The 15,934-nt window shown below is 40.5% G+C and overlaps 1 protein-coding gene across 12 annotated transcripts in view; it reads right to left on the bottom strand.

Moving 5' to 3' along the window:
• Window positions 1-15,934, bottom strand: part of tmem131l (transmembrane 131 like) — a 101,386-nt gene that overhangs the window by 71,049 nt on the left and 14,403 nt on the right. For all 12 annotated transcript variants that reach the window (XM_090187167.1, XM_021619105.3, XM_021619108.3 and 9 more), the window contains exon 3: window positions 9,028-9,068. In XM_090187167.1, coding sequence (XP_090043293.1) covers window positions 9,028-9,068 — 41 coding nt within the window. The remainder of the gene's footprint in view (window positions 1-9,027; window positions 9,069-15,934) is intronic.

Raw genomic sequence — 15,934 nt, 5'->3', positions numbered from 1 at the left:
ACACTCCACCTTGTGTAGAGTATAACATACAGCCAGGGGGTTTCCCTGACAACGTAACCTGATCAGGAAGAACTCCAGGCCCTGATCAGGAAGAACTGAAGAGAAAAACTCCAGGCCCTAGTGATAAGACATCGCTTTGGTTCAGAACATTTCTGTCCCTCAGCTGCTGACACAGTAACATGCAACTGGTTGGTAAAGTTGGTCAAAACCACCATTTAATAATAACAAACTAGCTAACAAACTCAAATCTTCCTGGCAATTGCAATATGCGCAATGTAGGAAAATAGCTGAAACTATGCATTCTATAATTTTTTTTACCCAGAACCTAAAATGATGGATGTGGGTTAGGGCTGACCCCATTTAGTTGACTGGTCGATTGTTTGGTCGATAGGCTGTTGATTATCGGAGATTTTAGTCGAGCAGTAGCAAAGTCTGAGTGGACTTCTGCATTGTGGAAGCCATGGGGATGGCACAGTCCATCACTCTATGACATGTGCTACTGAAATTGTATATGGTTACATTATGTAACAACGGTGCAACACAAATAAAAATGATATTATTTTATAAGAAATGCGTTTTCTCCCGCGTTAGTGGTCGCTGTCGCAGTTATAAAATGCATCAGTGCGCTGTTGAATTGGTGTCTTTTCCTAGACCATGTTGCTATGTGCACACATTTAACCAGCATATTGGTGTTGAGAACAATGCGGTGGAGGTAGCAGCGGAGTTAGGAGACGAGAATACAACCCTTGCCTTAATTACCTAAGAAAAGTGAGGAGAGCGGAAACTAACGTAGGTCTATAATCAATAGCCTAACTTAAAAGGTGCCTGGATTTATAAATCATCCATATATATCTACAGAAATAAGACCGATCCTGCTTCTGTTTGAGTGTTTGTTTAATAGCCTACTGATTCCGTGAGCGCCAAGCCTCACAAAACCACGTTGGATAAACAAATCTGGCTGTTTTTAATCTTTGCTATGCCGTAAAAGGCTGGACCAGCCTCTCTGGTATTATTTATTTAGTATTGTTACACTGTTCCAAATAGAACAATTATATTTATAATAACCTTCCTTTTTCCTTGATCTTGTTATTATTATGATGATGATCACTATAATAAGTAATGTCATTATCATTAGTAGGCTGTAGTATAGCAGCCTTGTATAACCATCATTGAGCTGGAGGCATAAGAGCACATCCTGTTTAGTCTTAATAGCGTCTTTAATAAAATACTTTTACAGGCTACTGTATCAATCAATCATTAATTTGGTCATGTCATCAGACAGCATACGAGTCATTCATGATTTGAAATGCAATCAAGCATTTTAGTAGTAAAATAAAGCGACCACTAAATAATTTGCGTAAACAAATAGGCCTAAACTGTTCCTAAACAGTTGATTTCAGAAATTGTATTAACGAATGAATGGGACTCTTAAGTATTTGCTGTAATAATAGCTTTACAAAAAAAACCGTTAAAGACTCTGGTACGCTTATAATTAGTGTTGTTTACATTGTTCCAAACGGTCAGAAAAAGTATATTGTAATCTAACAGCACCTGTATAGCACACACAATATGCAGGCAGCACTTTCTCCTTACATCTTTTTTTCTATATCTCCAGTATTTTCCACAACTAATCAAATTTATTCGACATCCGACTTCCCCTTAACCTCCTGAGCAACCAGTAAACATTCCCCCATTTCGAGTTTGTCAAGTCCTCTGCAACTATTTTACTGTCACATGTTACAGTGTTCTTAGCTTGTTATAACCAATTTATTGATGTGATTATGATATGCTATTGGTCATGTGTATGTGATGCATATGTGTCACTTAAAGAGTGAAGAGAGCAAGGGGTTTAGAGAATAGGAAATATTTTTCCGAATTAGGGATTTCAGTAACATTTCAGTCAGAAATGGCTGTAATTATGTGTAATCTCTATTTCCTAAACGTGAGAGGGCTGTCTAGTGTAAGTCAGCTCTGCACCAGGCTGATAGGACTCTGTGCTTTTAGAGCCTTGTAAAACCACAGTGCACTACCCACAACACATCTGCTATGAGATGATAGCAGGGTGGGAGTTTAGTTTGGTGTTCAGCTTTGAACCAAGGGTGGCTTTCATTGAAATAAGAAAGTAAGACTGCAAGGGAGCAGTGTCTTAATAGAGGACTACCACATTCCTTCTCGAGCTTTGCTCAGTGCTACTATGTATGACTGTACAGACAATACCGACCAAGGAGCAAGAGAAGAAACTGACATTGTCCTCTGTCCCCAATGTATGCATGTAGGGTGAATTGAACGATTGACTTAGCACATGCTATATGGCTGCCTGCAGGTTCACTCCATTTATTGCGTGGACACTTTACGCGCTGATTAGAGCACCGACATGCAGCGAAGTACACTTGATAGTTCAGTGCGACCCTTCTGCTAAGCCGGCCCTTCTCTAGAAGGTTGATCAAAGCCATGGAGACGATAGCATTGAATTAGAATGAGTTGAATTAAGATTATGACGACCACTCATTGTCAAGACCCTTGGTCTCTAAGCAACGGATGCTACTCCATCAACTGAATGAAGTGGATGGGAGGAAAGAGGACTATCAACATAACAACGAAGTGGAGAAAGCAGAGAAAGTGTCACACAGCTGGTCCAGGTACACACACACACACACACACAAACACAGTAGCAAGTGACACAGACAGAGAGCTAGCAAGAGAAAGAAGCACACACACACACCAAGGTTTCCGTTGGGAAAAAATGTGTTGCAGGACAACATGACCGGGAAGACTTTAATTTCATGAAATCTCTAGATGAAAATCTGTTAAACTTAGAAAGAGGGGGAATAAAGACTCAATAACTAGAATGGGTAGCTAATAAGACTAGGATTGTGTCTTTGGCTTCTGGACAACGAAAGAAAGTTCATATGAAAACCAACAGGAAATAGAGAAGTAAATGGAAATTAAATTTGCCAAAATTATATAAATTAGAGCAGTCATTTGAAAAGAGTAAGAACATTTCAGCGAGACAACGCAAAGGTGAAATCCATTAAACACCAAGAATTGAATTCAATGCCCTTGACAATCAACTGTTCTGTCGTGGATGATGTTGGCTTTCACCGACTGGTCGAGCACCTCGAGCCCCGGTACGCACGACCAAATAATAACTATTTTTCAGATGTTGCCCTACCGGAGTTCCACAGTATTGTTGGAACGCACATCCATGAGCTACTTGTTATGGGCGTCACTGCTATTAGCTTCACGACTGACATTTGCACCAAAGATGTCAACCCTATGAGCATGCGGAGTCTGGCAGCACAATGGGTCGACGAGGATTTCGTACTGAGGAAAGCCGTAATACATGCTCAAGAATGTGCTGGTTCTCATACCGCTCCTGCCATTTCAATGGCATTTGAGAACAATGTTTGAAACATGAGCACACTTCCTAGCTCCATTCAAACTGACTCGGGAAATAAGCTCATCCACTGCGTCTGCAGCAGACGTGATACCCTCTGTCACGGCATTGAAACGCCTGTTCAACAAAACTGCCAACAGACTGTGGGGTTAAAGCTTACAAAAGTACTGTACAAGAGACTGTGAACAAGTGATTCGGTGGGATTCTGTCAGAGCCTCGTTACTGTGTCGCCACCATGCTCGATGCTAGGTACAAGGACCACTACTTCAATGCAGACAAGAAACATGGACAGAGCTGAAACCTCAGTGCTTGACATGTATGATGAAATCCTGGTTGAGACTGAACAACAAAGCAGCACAGCAAGTAAGTGAAAGAAATAGGTTTTACTGGTAATGGGGACATACATAAACACCAACAAAATAACATTTGGGTCAGTGTGTGCCAACTATTTAACTGTACTAGAACACTTAAAAGGCCACAAGGTAAATATCGGATGCCGGTATCTGCCAAAAATGTCATATCGGTGCATCGATTATAATTTTAAATTCAGATATTTATGATTAACCTCTTAGAGCTCTAGGGGCGCTATTTCATTTTTGGATAAAAAACGTTCCCGTTTTAAGCGCGATATTTTGTCACGAAAAGATGCTCGACTATGCATATTCTTGACAGTTTTGGAAAGAAAACACTCTGAAGTTTCAGAATCTGCAAAGATTTTGTCTGTAAGTGCCCCAGAACTCATTCTACAGGCGAAACCAAGATGATGCATCACCCAGGAATTAGCAGAATTTCTGAAGCTCTGTTTTCCATTCTCTCCTTATATGGCTGTGATTGCGCAAGGAATGAGCCTACACTTTCTGTCGTTCGCCCAAGGTCTTAGCAGCATTGTGACGTATTTGTAGGCATATCATTGGAAGATTGGCCATAAGAGACTACATTTTCCAGAGGTCCGCCCGGTGTCCTTTGTCTAAATTTGTGCGTAATCTTCAGGTGCGGTCATTTTCTCCTGGGATTCAGGAGAGAAAGCATGTGTCCAAGAACGATGTATCAATGAAGAGATATGTGAAAAACACCTTGAGGATTGATTCTAAACAACGTTTGCCATGTTTTCAGTCGATATTATGGAGTTAATTTGGAAAAAAGTTTGCGTTTTGAGGACTGAATTTATGGATTTTTTTTGGTAGCCAAATGTGATGTATAAAACGGAGCTATTTCTAATACACAAGGAATCTTTTTGGAAAAACTGAGCATCTGCTATCTAACTGAGAGTATCCTCATTGAAAACATCAGAAGTTCTTCAAAGGTAAATGATTTTATTTGAAGGCTTTTATGTTTTTGTTAATGTTGGGTGCTGGATGCTAACGCTAATGCTAACGCTAAATGCTAACGCGAAATGCTAACGCGAAATGCTAACTCTAGCTAGCTACTTTTACACAAATGATTGTTTTCCTATGGTTGAGAAGCATATTTTGAAAATCTGAGATGACAGTGTTGTTTACAAAAGGCTAAGCTTGAGAGATGGCATATTTATTTCATTTCATTTGCGATTTTCATAAATAGTTAACGTTGTGTTATGCTAATGAGCTTGCTGATAGATTTACACAATCCTGGATACAGGGGTTTTTTCATAGCTAAACGTGACGCAGAAAACGGAGCGATTTGTCCTAAACAAATAATCTTTCAGGAAAAACTGAACATTTGCTATCTGAGAGTCTCCTCATTGAAAACATCTGAAGTTCTTCAAAGGTAAATTATTTTTTTGAATGCTTTTCTGTTTTTTTGTGTAAATGTTGCCAGCTGAATGCTAATGCTAAATGCTACGTTAGCCATCAATACTGTTACACAAATGCTTGTTTTGCAATGGTTGAGAAGCATATTTTGAAAATCTGAGATGACAGTGTTGTTAACAAAAGGCTAAGCTTGAGAGATGGCATATTTATTTCATTTCATTTGCGATTTTCATGAATAGTTAACGTTGCGTTATGGTAATGAGCTTGAGTCTGTATTCACGAACCCGGATCCGGGATGGGGAGATCAGAAAGGTTAACCACGTGACAATGATTTTGAGAAAGGAAAAACGTCCTTATTGAAATGAAACTGTTCCACGAAAATGTGTATATGGAAATCATAACTGGTACGCAGAACGGTAAGATAAATTGTAAGCTTCCCCAAAATGTAAACTCACGTGCCTATGAAGTCTTCATACAATAAGGTAAGATATGCCTCAAAATATGAAATAAAACATTCAGGATTCAAAACAATCACACTGTAAAGTGGTGGTTGATGCACTGATAGCCTGTTGCATGCACTTGAATGGGAGGAGCACTTCAATTACCAGTTGAAAAAAAATAGTAGCTTGTTTTAATTGTGCACCAAAACTTAACATGAGATCGCATTTAGAATTGTCGCGCAATGAATGGGCTTATAAAAGCATGTTTTTTTAAACTCCAGCAGCAACCAACTGAAGAACTGCAGGAGAAATACTGCTTTCATCCAACACAACTAACACATTTAAAACATTGACTGATAATATTTTTTATTCATTGATGGGCATATCTTGAAATGTATTTTTTTTTAATTTAGTTTTATTTATCAGCTTTTCGTTATAATTTTTTTTGGGAAAACCAGGCAATTGTTTGTTAACGGAAACCCTGACACACGCACAAACAGCGAAGTCATTGGCTCAGACCCGCTCCCTCTATCTCCACCCTATTTTCAAGGTGGGAGAAGAGTGATGGCACCTTGCGTCAAGAGGTACGATAACCCAGGCACAAGAGGCTCTGGAGCCCTGGTCCCCAGGTCGAGGGGATTCAACCAGCACTGCCTGTCCACGCTTTCCTATCACTTCTCTGGGCTCAGAGACACTTCCACACTGGGTCTGGAGGGAATGTGCCTAAGCAAATCAATCAACAGCTATTTGAAGTTAAAATGGTGCATCCTGCTAGCACACGGTTAGCTCGTATCGCTACTGATAAGGAGATGGTAGGAAGTCATCAAGTGACATTTTGCTACCAATGCGCTGAGGAGCGCAGCACTGTTTAGTATTAAATTCAGTGTTGTTGAATGTTAGCCCTGTCTAAGGACTCCACACCTTCCCAGTGTGTTTGTACTGGGGGACATTTTTAGCAACAGCCTAAGTAGTAGGCTAGGCTAGGTTAGCTACGTGTTCGCTAGTAAATCAAATGCCAACTTCCCATACAAAACATCATTCCCTTCAGGGCTTTGTGAGCAAGCAACTGGGGCCACTTACAGTGCCAGTGACAAGTTGAGTACACACAGGAGACTCAGGGCTCTGTTTCTTGACTGTCAGGGGGGCTTTTAGAAGAAGCTGACACTAACCAGCAGCACACAGCTAGCCAACAGTGGCTGCCATGACAGTCCCAGCTATATGTTAGATCAAAGAAATTTGATAGCAAAAGAAGTCGCAGTTCTGACTTCTCTTGTAAATGTCATTCTCTAGTCACTAGTGCTATGGCTAACCAGAAAACACAACAAAGAATAGGCCTATATTCACAGTATGAATGTGGAATGTATGTGCTTGAATGTGGAATGTCCTCACTCCTTCAGTCATTGCCAAACCAGTTCAATTTGTTATCTTAAAACGCAGCACTAGGGTCAACACTTCAAATGAGCTATTGGCATCTATGCTTCCAGTCTTTCATGGAACAAGAACACATTTAACTGCAGTCAAGATGTATTACATATCAATGTTCTATTCGTTAAGAAAGGAGACTTTTCGCAATCTGGAGTGAAGAAAAAAAAACTCTGGTCAGATGGACCTCGACTGCATTTTCTTTAATAGAGTTCTAAAATGCGTCTGGAATGTATTACTGTGCCGCTCCTTCGCCCTCTCCCACTCGTGTTCACGCCCCCCACACTCATACCAACATAAACACCACACCATATTGAAAAGGCCCCAATAAGGCCCTCTTAGAATCCCCTCTGGAGCTCCAGTATCTAAAACATATAGGCTAGGCATAGACATTCTAGTACAGTTCAACAGCTAACACACACACACACACACACACACACACACACACACGGACGCAGCGTTCTAAGGCATGGCATCTCAGTGCAAGAGGCGTCACTACAGTCCCTGGTTTGAATCCAGGCTGTGTCACATCCGGCCGTGATTGGGAGTCGCATAGGGCGGCGCACAATTGGCCCAGCGTCGTCCGGGTTTGGTAGGCCTTCATTGTAAATAAGAATTTGTTCTTAACTGACTTGCCTAGTTAAATAAAGGTTACACACACACTGACCAAAAAGTTATTTTGTTGGCATTTGTTTGTTTTACTGGTAATGGGGACAATCGAAACCTATTTCTTTCACTTACTTGCTGTGCTGTTTCGTAGTTCATTTGTTCAGTCGTTTCATTCTCAACCAGGATTTCATCATACATGTCAAGAAGTGAAGTTTCAGCTCTGTCTGTCTCTCTGTGGCCTCTCTTCCTCAGTGTGCTCTGTCACTGTGTCCGTTTCCATCTTGTCCAGCTGTGTATGTAACATTTCACGTAAGCCCTGTTTGTCTGCATCAAAGTAGTGGTACTTGTACGAGCATGTGGCGACAGAGTAAAGAGAGAATGCCTGTTGAGCAGACGTTTCAATGCCGTGACAGAGAGTATCACGTCTGCTGCAGACGCAATTGATGAGCTTATTTCCCGAGTCAGTTGTTCGAATAGAGCAAGCTAGTGTGTTCATGTTTCCAAGTTTCAGACAACCAGCACATTCATGAGAATGAAATGCTGATATCGCTGATCCAAATGTCAGTCGTGAAGCGAATAGCAGTGACGCTATTACTGTGTAACTCCGGTAGGGCAACATCTGAAAAATAGAACACTTGGTAGTGTGTACCGGTGCTCGACCAGTCGGTGAAAGCCAACATCACCCACGACAGAGAACGGTTGATTGTCAAGGGCAATGAATTCCATTATCTTGGCGTTTAATGGATTTCACCTTTGAGGTCTCTCGCTCAAATTTTCTTACTCTTTCAAATGACTGCTCGGTCCACACAGCACACATTGTGGGCTAGGTTAGGAATGCTGTGTTGCACAGTCATTGCGTCATGTACCTACGTTATATAGGTATGCACGTCAGCTTTGACATCATTTTTTGCACACCGGCGTTAAACTAGACATCGGGTCGATGTCGGCATTTTTAACTAATATCGTCCGATTCCGATATCTTCACCGATATATCGTGCAGCTCCACTATAAATGCATCGGAATACATGTAGGCTACACATTACAGTGGATGTGAACTTGTGTGACAAGTCAAAATGATGCTTGATTTAACGACACAAGTCCTATTCCACACTCTGCACACCACGCCCACTTTTGTCTTTCGCCCACTTTGGTTCTCTCATCTGAAAGATGCACACCTGTCATAATCCAAGCTTCGATTAAACTGCACACTGCTGCAGTGGTTTGTTTCCATAGTCCTAAATGAACTACACTTGGCTGTTTCTACATTCTCTCCACTCAGAGAGCAAATCCTTTCGGATCATTGTGGGATATTATTTATCTGCCATTTTCCTCACCTATGGTTGGCGGGGTGTGAGTGAAACAAATGAGTAACGTAACAAGAATGTTGGTTTGTCGTCGCCAAGGGATATCAAGGATTAGAAGATCTTACCTCTCTTCCAGTGGAAGACTGCCTTTACTGCGCTCTTCCACCTACGTAGACAAGCAAACAAAACAACTAAATTACAAAACAACAACTAAACCTCCATAAAGACATAGCAGATTAAAGAATGTATATTAGTCTTGTAATTACAGTTTAGCCTAATAGTTTCTATATTGAGTCATTGTTTTAAAGTGCAAATTAGTATATGATGAGCATCATTAGTAGGTTTTCAGCACTTGATAATGAATAAACAATGGACAAATATAATTAATCAAGAGTGTTAGGCTTGCATCAACAAATTAGCTGCAGTCTAAGTTTGTACGTTTATAACATTTCTGTTTTGGATAAAAGGAATGCCATATGATTTTTTTTTTTTAAATGACTATCTTTCTAAATGCTGCTAAGGTGAATGGTGGCCCATTGTGACAACACTAATACTTAAAGCAGATGCACGGGTACATTATGTACTTCTTATCCGGGTGGGTGTAATCTTGATTGCTGATTGGTTAAAAATCGCATCCCAGCCGGTGTCTAGTCCTATTTATTCCGTTCCATCTGACTGAGCAATCCACTGTCATCAAGTTTATAAATTGATTGGTTGGGCTGATCTCCACTATAAAAAGCATCTAGACATTATCTCACATTTCTTTTAGACTAACCTTACATTTTCAACAGTGGAGATTTGTATAAACCTCGCTGTCTGTCTCCAACACTTGCAACATTGTTTCAACATTCAAATTCGATCTCCAGCTGTCCCATAGTAATGAACGTGTCGGGACGAGACAGGCAGGCAGCGTTTCTCAGCCAGTTAAAATCAGGAAGGGAAAAAAAAACAGCTAAAACAAATGCGTCTACTTTGTGGTTATTCTGGCTGCACATTTTGACGTGACTAAGATATCCCTTGCTAACTAGCCAACTATGGCTAAGAATGCTGCCAGCTATTATGGCAATGGAACATTTAGAACGAACGACTGTGTCGCATCCATAGATAGAGAACGACTGGGTCGCGTCTCTAGCAACTGAACCGATAGAATGAACAACCAGCCAGCTTGGGTAACAGCCCGAGATGTGTGTCGGGACAATATCTTGTGGAAGCTTGAAAAGGTATGAATAAATTCATAAAAAAATAATTCTGAAAATGTGTCAATCATTATTTGAATATGTTGGTAACCCGTTGTAAGACACTGCATCTTAGTGCAAGAGGCGTCACTGCAGTACCTGGTTCAAATCCAGGCTACATCACAACCGGCCGTGATTAGGAGAGTCCCATAGGGCGGCGCACAATTGGCCCAGCTTCGTCTGCGTTTGGCCGGAGTAGGCCATCATTGTAAATAAGAATTTATTCTTAACTGACTTGCCTAGTTAAATAAAATGTTAAGAAAAAATAAATAATGCCCTCGAAGCCGGTGTTACTAATACATAATTTAAACAAACATCGGCTTCTCTGGCATTATCACCTAAATGTAGGAGCCACAGAGAATGTTTTTTTACATACAGCTTTGTAAACTGGAGTGTTAGCCGAACTCGTTGCTACCATTGAACAGCTCACTTCCATAGGAACAATCTGGGGCCCATGACATGAGTCACATTGGCGAGCTCTCAGCAGTACATTGGCTTTTTGTGCAACGGGAGGAGAGTGGCTGTGTGGGGATAGTGGGTTTTAAAATACAGTAGTAACTTTGTGCATGCAGCCCCCTTTTATACAATGGAGGCGTTGGTGTTGCCAGAAGGGAAAAAAAAAACCTAATTATTTACAGCAGTGATCACCAACCTCCAAGCCATTCCTAGTCAATCACCAAAAATGTACGTAAACACCAAACAATAAAGCCTTGCGTTCCTATATTATTATGATTTGCAGCTTGTGTATTTTTAAATATTGAGGAATATTTCACTTTCTCTGGTCATAGGAGTAACAACATTAATTGGTGCATGAGGCAGAAGTAATGCAGTGTGATTTAAGATTGTTTCGCTATCAGCTGGAAGACTTTCTCCTTTCTCAGCGAAGAGAGGAGGGACGTTGAGTCGGGTGACCGGCAGCCTCGCCGCTGATCCCTCCCTCCCCTCAGACGCAGGTAAATAAAAAGTTCCATACACAAAAAAGCTTATTACTCTCAAGTTTAGTACACGAATGTGTTCACATCCCTGTTAGTGAGCATTTCTTCTTTGCTAAGTTAATCCATCCACCTGACAGGTGTGGCATATCAAGAAGCTGATTAAACAGCATGCTGATTACACAGGTGCACCTTGTGCTGGGGACAAAGGCCACTCTAAAATGTGCAGTTTTTTCACACAATGTCACAGATGCCTTAAGTTGAGGGAGCGTGCAATTGGTACGCTTACTGCAGGAATGTCCACCAGAGCTGTTGCCAGAGAAATTAATGCTCATTTCTCGACCATAAGCCGCCTCCGCCATTTTAGAGAATTTGGCAGTTCGTCCAACCGGCCTCACAACCACAGACCACGTGCATGGCGTCATGTGGGCGAGCGGTTTGCTGATGTCAACGTTGTGAACAAAGTGCCCCAGCGGTGGAGCTATGGGCAAGCATAAGCTATGGACAAGCATAAGCTATGGACAACGAACACCATTGCATTGTTAATCGATGGCAATTTGAATGCACAGAGATAACGTGATGAGATCCTGAGGCCCATTGTGAGCCATTTTTTTTAAGGTATCTGTATTCCCAGTCATGTGAAATCCATAGATGAGCCTAATGAATTAATTTCAAGTGACTGATTTAATTATGAACTGTAACTCAGTAAAATCTTTGAAAGCGTTGCGTTTATATTTTTGTTCAGTATAGTTGAAGGGCGGTGTGTTTTAGTGTAGGTTAATCTACCTAGTCTATATAACGTTGCATGCATATACAGTGGGGCAAAAAAGTATTTAGTCAGCCACCAATTGTGCAAGTTATCCCACTTAAAAAGATGAGAGGCCTGTAATTTTCATCATAGGTACACTCCAACTATGACAGACACAATGAAAAGAAAATCCAGAAAATCACATTGTAGGATTTTTTATGAATATATTTGCAAACTATGGTGGAAATTAAGTATTTGGTCAATAACAAAAGTTTCTCAATACTTTGTCATATACCCTTTGTTGGCAATGACAGAGGTCAAATGTTTTCTGTAAGTCTTCACAAGGTTTTCACACACTGTTGCTGGTATTTTGGCCCATTCCTCCATGCAGATCTCCTCTAGAGCAGTGATGTTTTGGGGCTGTTGATGGACAACACGGACTTTCAACTCCCTCCAAAGATTTTCTATGGGCTTGAGAACTGGAGACTGGCTAGGCCACTCCAGGACCATGAAATGCTTCTTACGAAGCCACTCCTTTGTTGCCCGGGCAGTGTGTTTGGGATCATTGTCATGCTGAAAGACCCAGCCACGTTTCATCTTCAATGCCCTTGCTGATGGAAGTAGGTTTTCACTCAAAATCTCACGATACATGCCCCATTCATTCTTTCCTTTACACGGATCAGTCGTCCTGGTCCCTTTGCAGAAAAACAGCCCCAAAGCATGATGTTTCCACCCCCATGCTTCACAGTAGGTATGGTGTTCTTTGGATGCAACTCAGCATTTTCTTTGTCCTAATTTGGTTTCATCTGACCATATGGCATTCTCCCAATCTTCTTCTGGATCATCCAAATGCACTCTAGCAAACTTCAGACGGGCCTGGACGGGCCTGGACATGTACTGGCACTGCAGGATTTGAGTCCCTGGCGGCGTAGTGTGTTACTGATGGTAGGCTTTGTTACTTTGGTCCCAGCTCTCTGCAGGTCATTCACTAGGTCCCCCCGTGTGGTTCTGGGATTTTTGCTCACCGTTCTTGTGATCATTTTGACCCCACGGGGTGAGATCTTGCGTGGAGCCCCAGATCGAGGGAGATCATCAGTGGTCTTGTATGTCTTCCATTTCCTAATAATTGTTCCCACAGTCGATTTCTTCAAACCAAGCTGCTTACCTATTGCAGATTCAGTCTTCCCAGCCTGGTGCAGGTCTACAATTTTGTTTCTGGTGTCCTTTGACAGCTCTTTGGTCTTGGCCATAGTGGAGTTTGGAGTGTGGCTGTTTGAGGTTGTGGACAGGTGTCTTTTATACTGATAACAAGTTCAAACAGGTGCCATTAATACAGGTAACGAGTAGAGGACAGAGGAGCCTCTTAAAGAAGAAGATGTCTGTGAGAGCCAGAAATCTTGCATGTTTGTAGGTGCCCAAATACTTATTTTCCACCATAATTTGCAAATACATTCATTAAAAATCCTACAATGTGATTTTCTGGATTTTTTCTCTCTCATTTTGTCTGTCATAGTGGAAGTGTACCTATGATGAAAATTACAGGCCTCTCATCTTTTTAAGTGGGAGAACTTGCACAATTGCTGGCTGACTAAATACTTTTTTGCCCCACTGTACGCCTAGTCACTCATGGATCAAACTCAATTTAAACATTTAACAAAGCATGGAAATGGTGATCTGTTTTCTTAAGACTGTGTTCACACAGGCAGCCCAATACTGAGCTTTTTTTCCACTAATTGGTCTTTTGTCTAAATCACATTAGACATTTTCTCGTCAGATCTTTTTCAGAGTTGAATGATCAAAACACCAATTGGTGGAAAAAAAATAGAATCGGGCTGCCTATCTAAACGGAGCCAAAGAGACAGACGTAGTTAACTCATCTTGAACAGCTATTACGATAATTAAAATGGAAGTTAAGACTTAAAAATCAGATTAGGCTAATCTATCGTAAAAATACAGTTTGGACATCGGAGCATTTAGGCATAAACGCTATCAAGGAAACAAAACAGATGTATTTCATTCCCATTAAGACGAGATCTAACAACAGAAAATAGGTTGTACCACGAAGTGCATTTTGCACCCATTTGACATTTTATGAAGAAATTGTGCATCGATATTGAATTTAAAAGACTATTATATTCAATGAAGTTCCCTTTAATATCGACCATATGGAGAACTCAATAAATCAGACTTGCAATCTGTTCACCCCTTGCAATCCACATACTAACACAAGCACTACACATAAGTACATATGGATTGTGTATTGTAGATATGTGGTAGAGTAGTGGCCTGAGGGCACACAGTGTGTTGTGAAAAGTGTTATGAAATGTAATGCCATGCAATGTGTTTAAATTGTACAACGGGTGGGTCTAATCCTGAATGCTGATTGGTTAAAACCGCATCCCAGCCGGTGTCTATTCCACAAGTTACCACCGGCTAAATCTATGATGTTAAAATGCCTATTTACTCCGTTCCATCTGACTGCGCAATCAACTGTCTAATCAGACCAGCAAGGCAATTTATGAACTTGATCGCCACTATAAAAAGCATACAGACATTATTTAATTTAGACTAACATCGGAGATTTTAAATAATCCTTGCTGTCGGTCTCTCCAACATTTGCAACATTGTTTCAATATTCAAATTTGATCTCCAGCTGACCCATAGTAATGAAGGTGTCGGGACGAGACAGGCAGGCAGCGTTTCTCAGCCAGTCAAAATCCTGAATCAGCTGGCATAATTTGACGCGATTGTGTTAGCTGTGCTGTTGCTAGCTCCTCTGAACAACAGTGTGCTGACGAGAGCGCACATTTTCAATGCCAGGCGAAACAGCTTAACCTCTTAAATGTAATGGCAAAATGTAGATTTCCGCATAAATAGACATACCCAAAAATAACTGCTATTCATGTGTAATTACATGATTCTGACATGCAAAAACGTGTTATATATATATATATATATATATATATATATATATATATATATATATATATATATATATATATATATATATATATATATATATATATATATATATATATATATATATATATATATATATATATATATTTGGAAACAACATCTGGGAGATTATGATCAGAAGATAGATGTGTGTTCTGAATTATGTAACTCCTAAGATCAAGCACACACAAAATAACCATTTAAAATAAAAAAATAAAAATGATAAGTCATCTTTCATTGACAAACTATAAGTGCATTATTGATGCCCAGAGCTGGAAACACATTGATAGACCTAACTACTAGAAATGGGCAGATGTTTTAGTAGTGTCCCTAAACCTCTTCAAATTGGCATATGTCTGTAAATTAGATAATTCCAGTGCTATTACATATTTGCAATCCCTAAATGCTGGTTGTTCAGTATTAAAACACACGTTCTATCATATCGACCTCACTCAAACATTGTGGTGGTATGGGGTATCCAGGCTACATTCAACTGTCCTTTCAACCTCGCCAAAGTGTCCGAATGTGGTAACTGTACTGTTTTTGCAAACTGGATGTGCCTAAAAATTATTGTTCACTATAAAAACTAAATTCCTACAACACCAGCCTCTCTCAAACATTGTGGTGGTGTCGGGGGACATACAGGGGATATTCAAGTGTTTCAAGTGCCTCAACGTTTAGCCTAGGCATATCCAATGTATTGGTTCTACATACAAATGAACTACTTACGAAAACAATATAGAAGCAACAGATATACAACTAAAAATATAGACAATTGTCTTCTCAAACAAACTTGGTTACGCACGTGACATTAGCTGAAATAAGCTGTATTATTTACAAATGGCATTCGTGCTCATTTTACATCCCAGGTGTAGATGATTAGATTTCACTTTCACTGTAGCTTGAGCATGTCGTGATAGTCTGAAGCAGTCCCTCTCTGCCAGGAAACAAAAAGCCAACTGACATTTCTGAAAGAAGATCTGTCATTTCCCCCCATGTTTGGGGGGGGGGGGGGGGGTCTTGTGATGGTTGTGTAAGAAGACTTTGAAGATAAATACACAACGCAGAGTACGAGAGGTCAATAGAGTACTAACGATCATTGGAAATCGTGTTTTTTCTGTAATAGGGGATTAATGAGCAACGGGTCAGAGACATGGGG

The sequence above is a fragment of the Oncorhynchus mykiss genome, chromosome 10 (genome assembly GCF_057628025.1).
Source record: "Oncorhynchus mykiss isolate SJ-2025 chromosome 10, ASM5762802v1, whole genome shotgun sequence".
Taxonomy (NCBI): Eukaryota; Metazoa; Chordata; class Actinopteri; order Salmoniformes; family Salmonidae; genus Oncorhynchus; species Oncorhynchus mykiss.
This window is presented reverse-complemented; position numbering and strand designations above follow the sequence as displayed.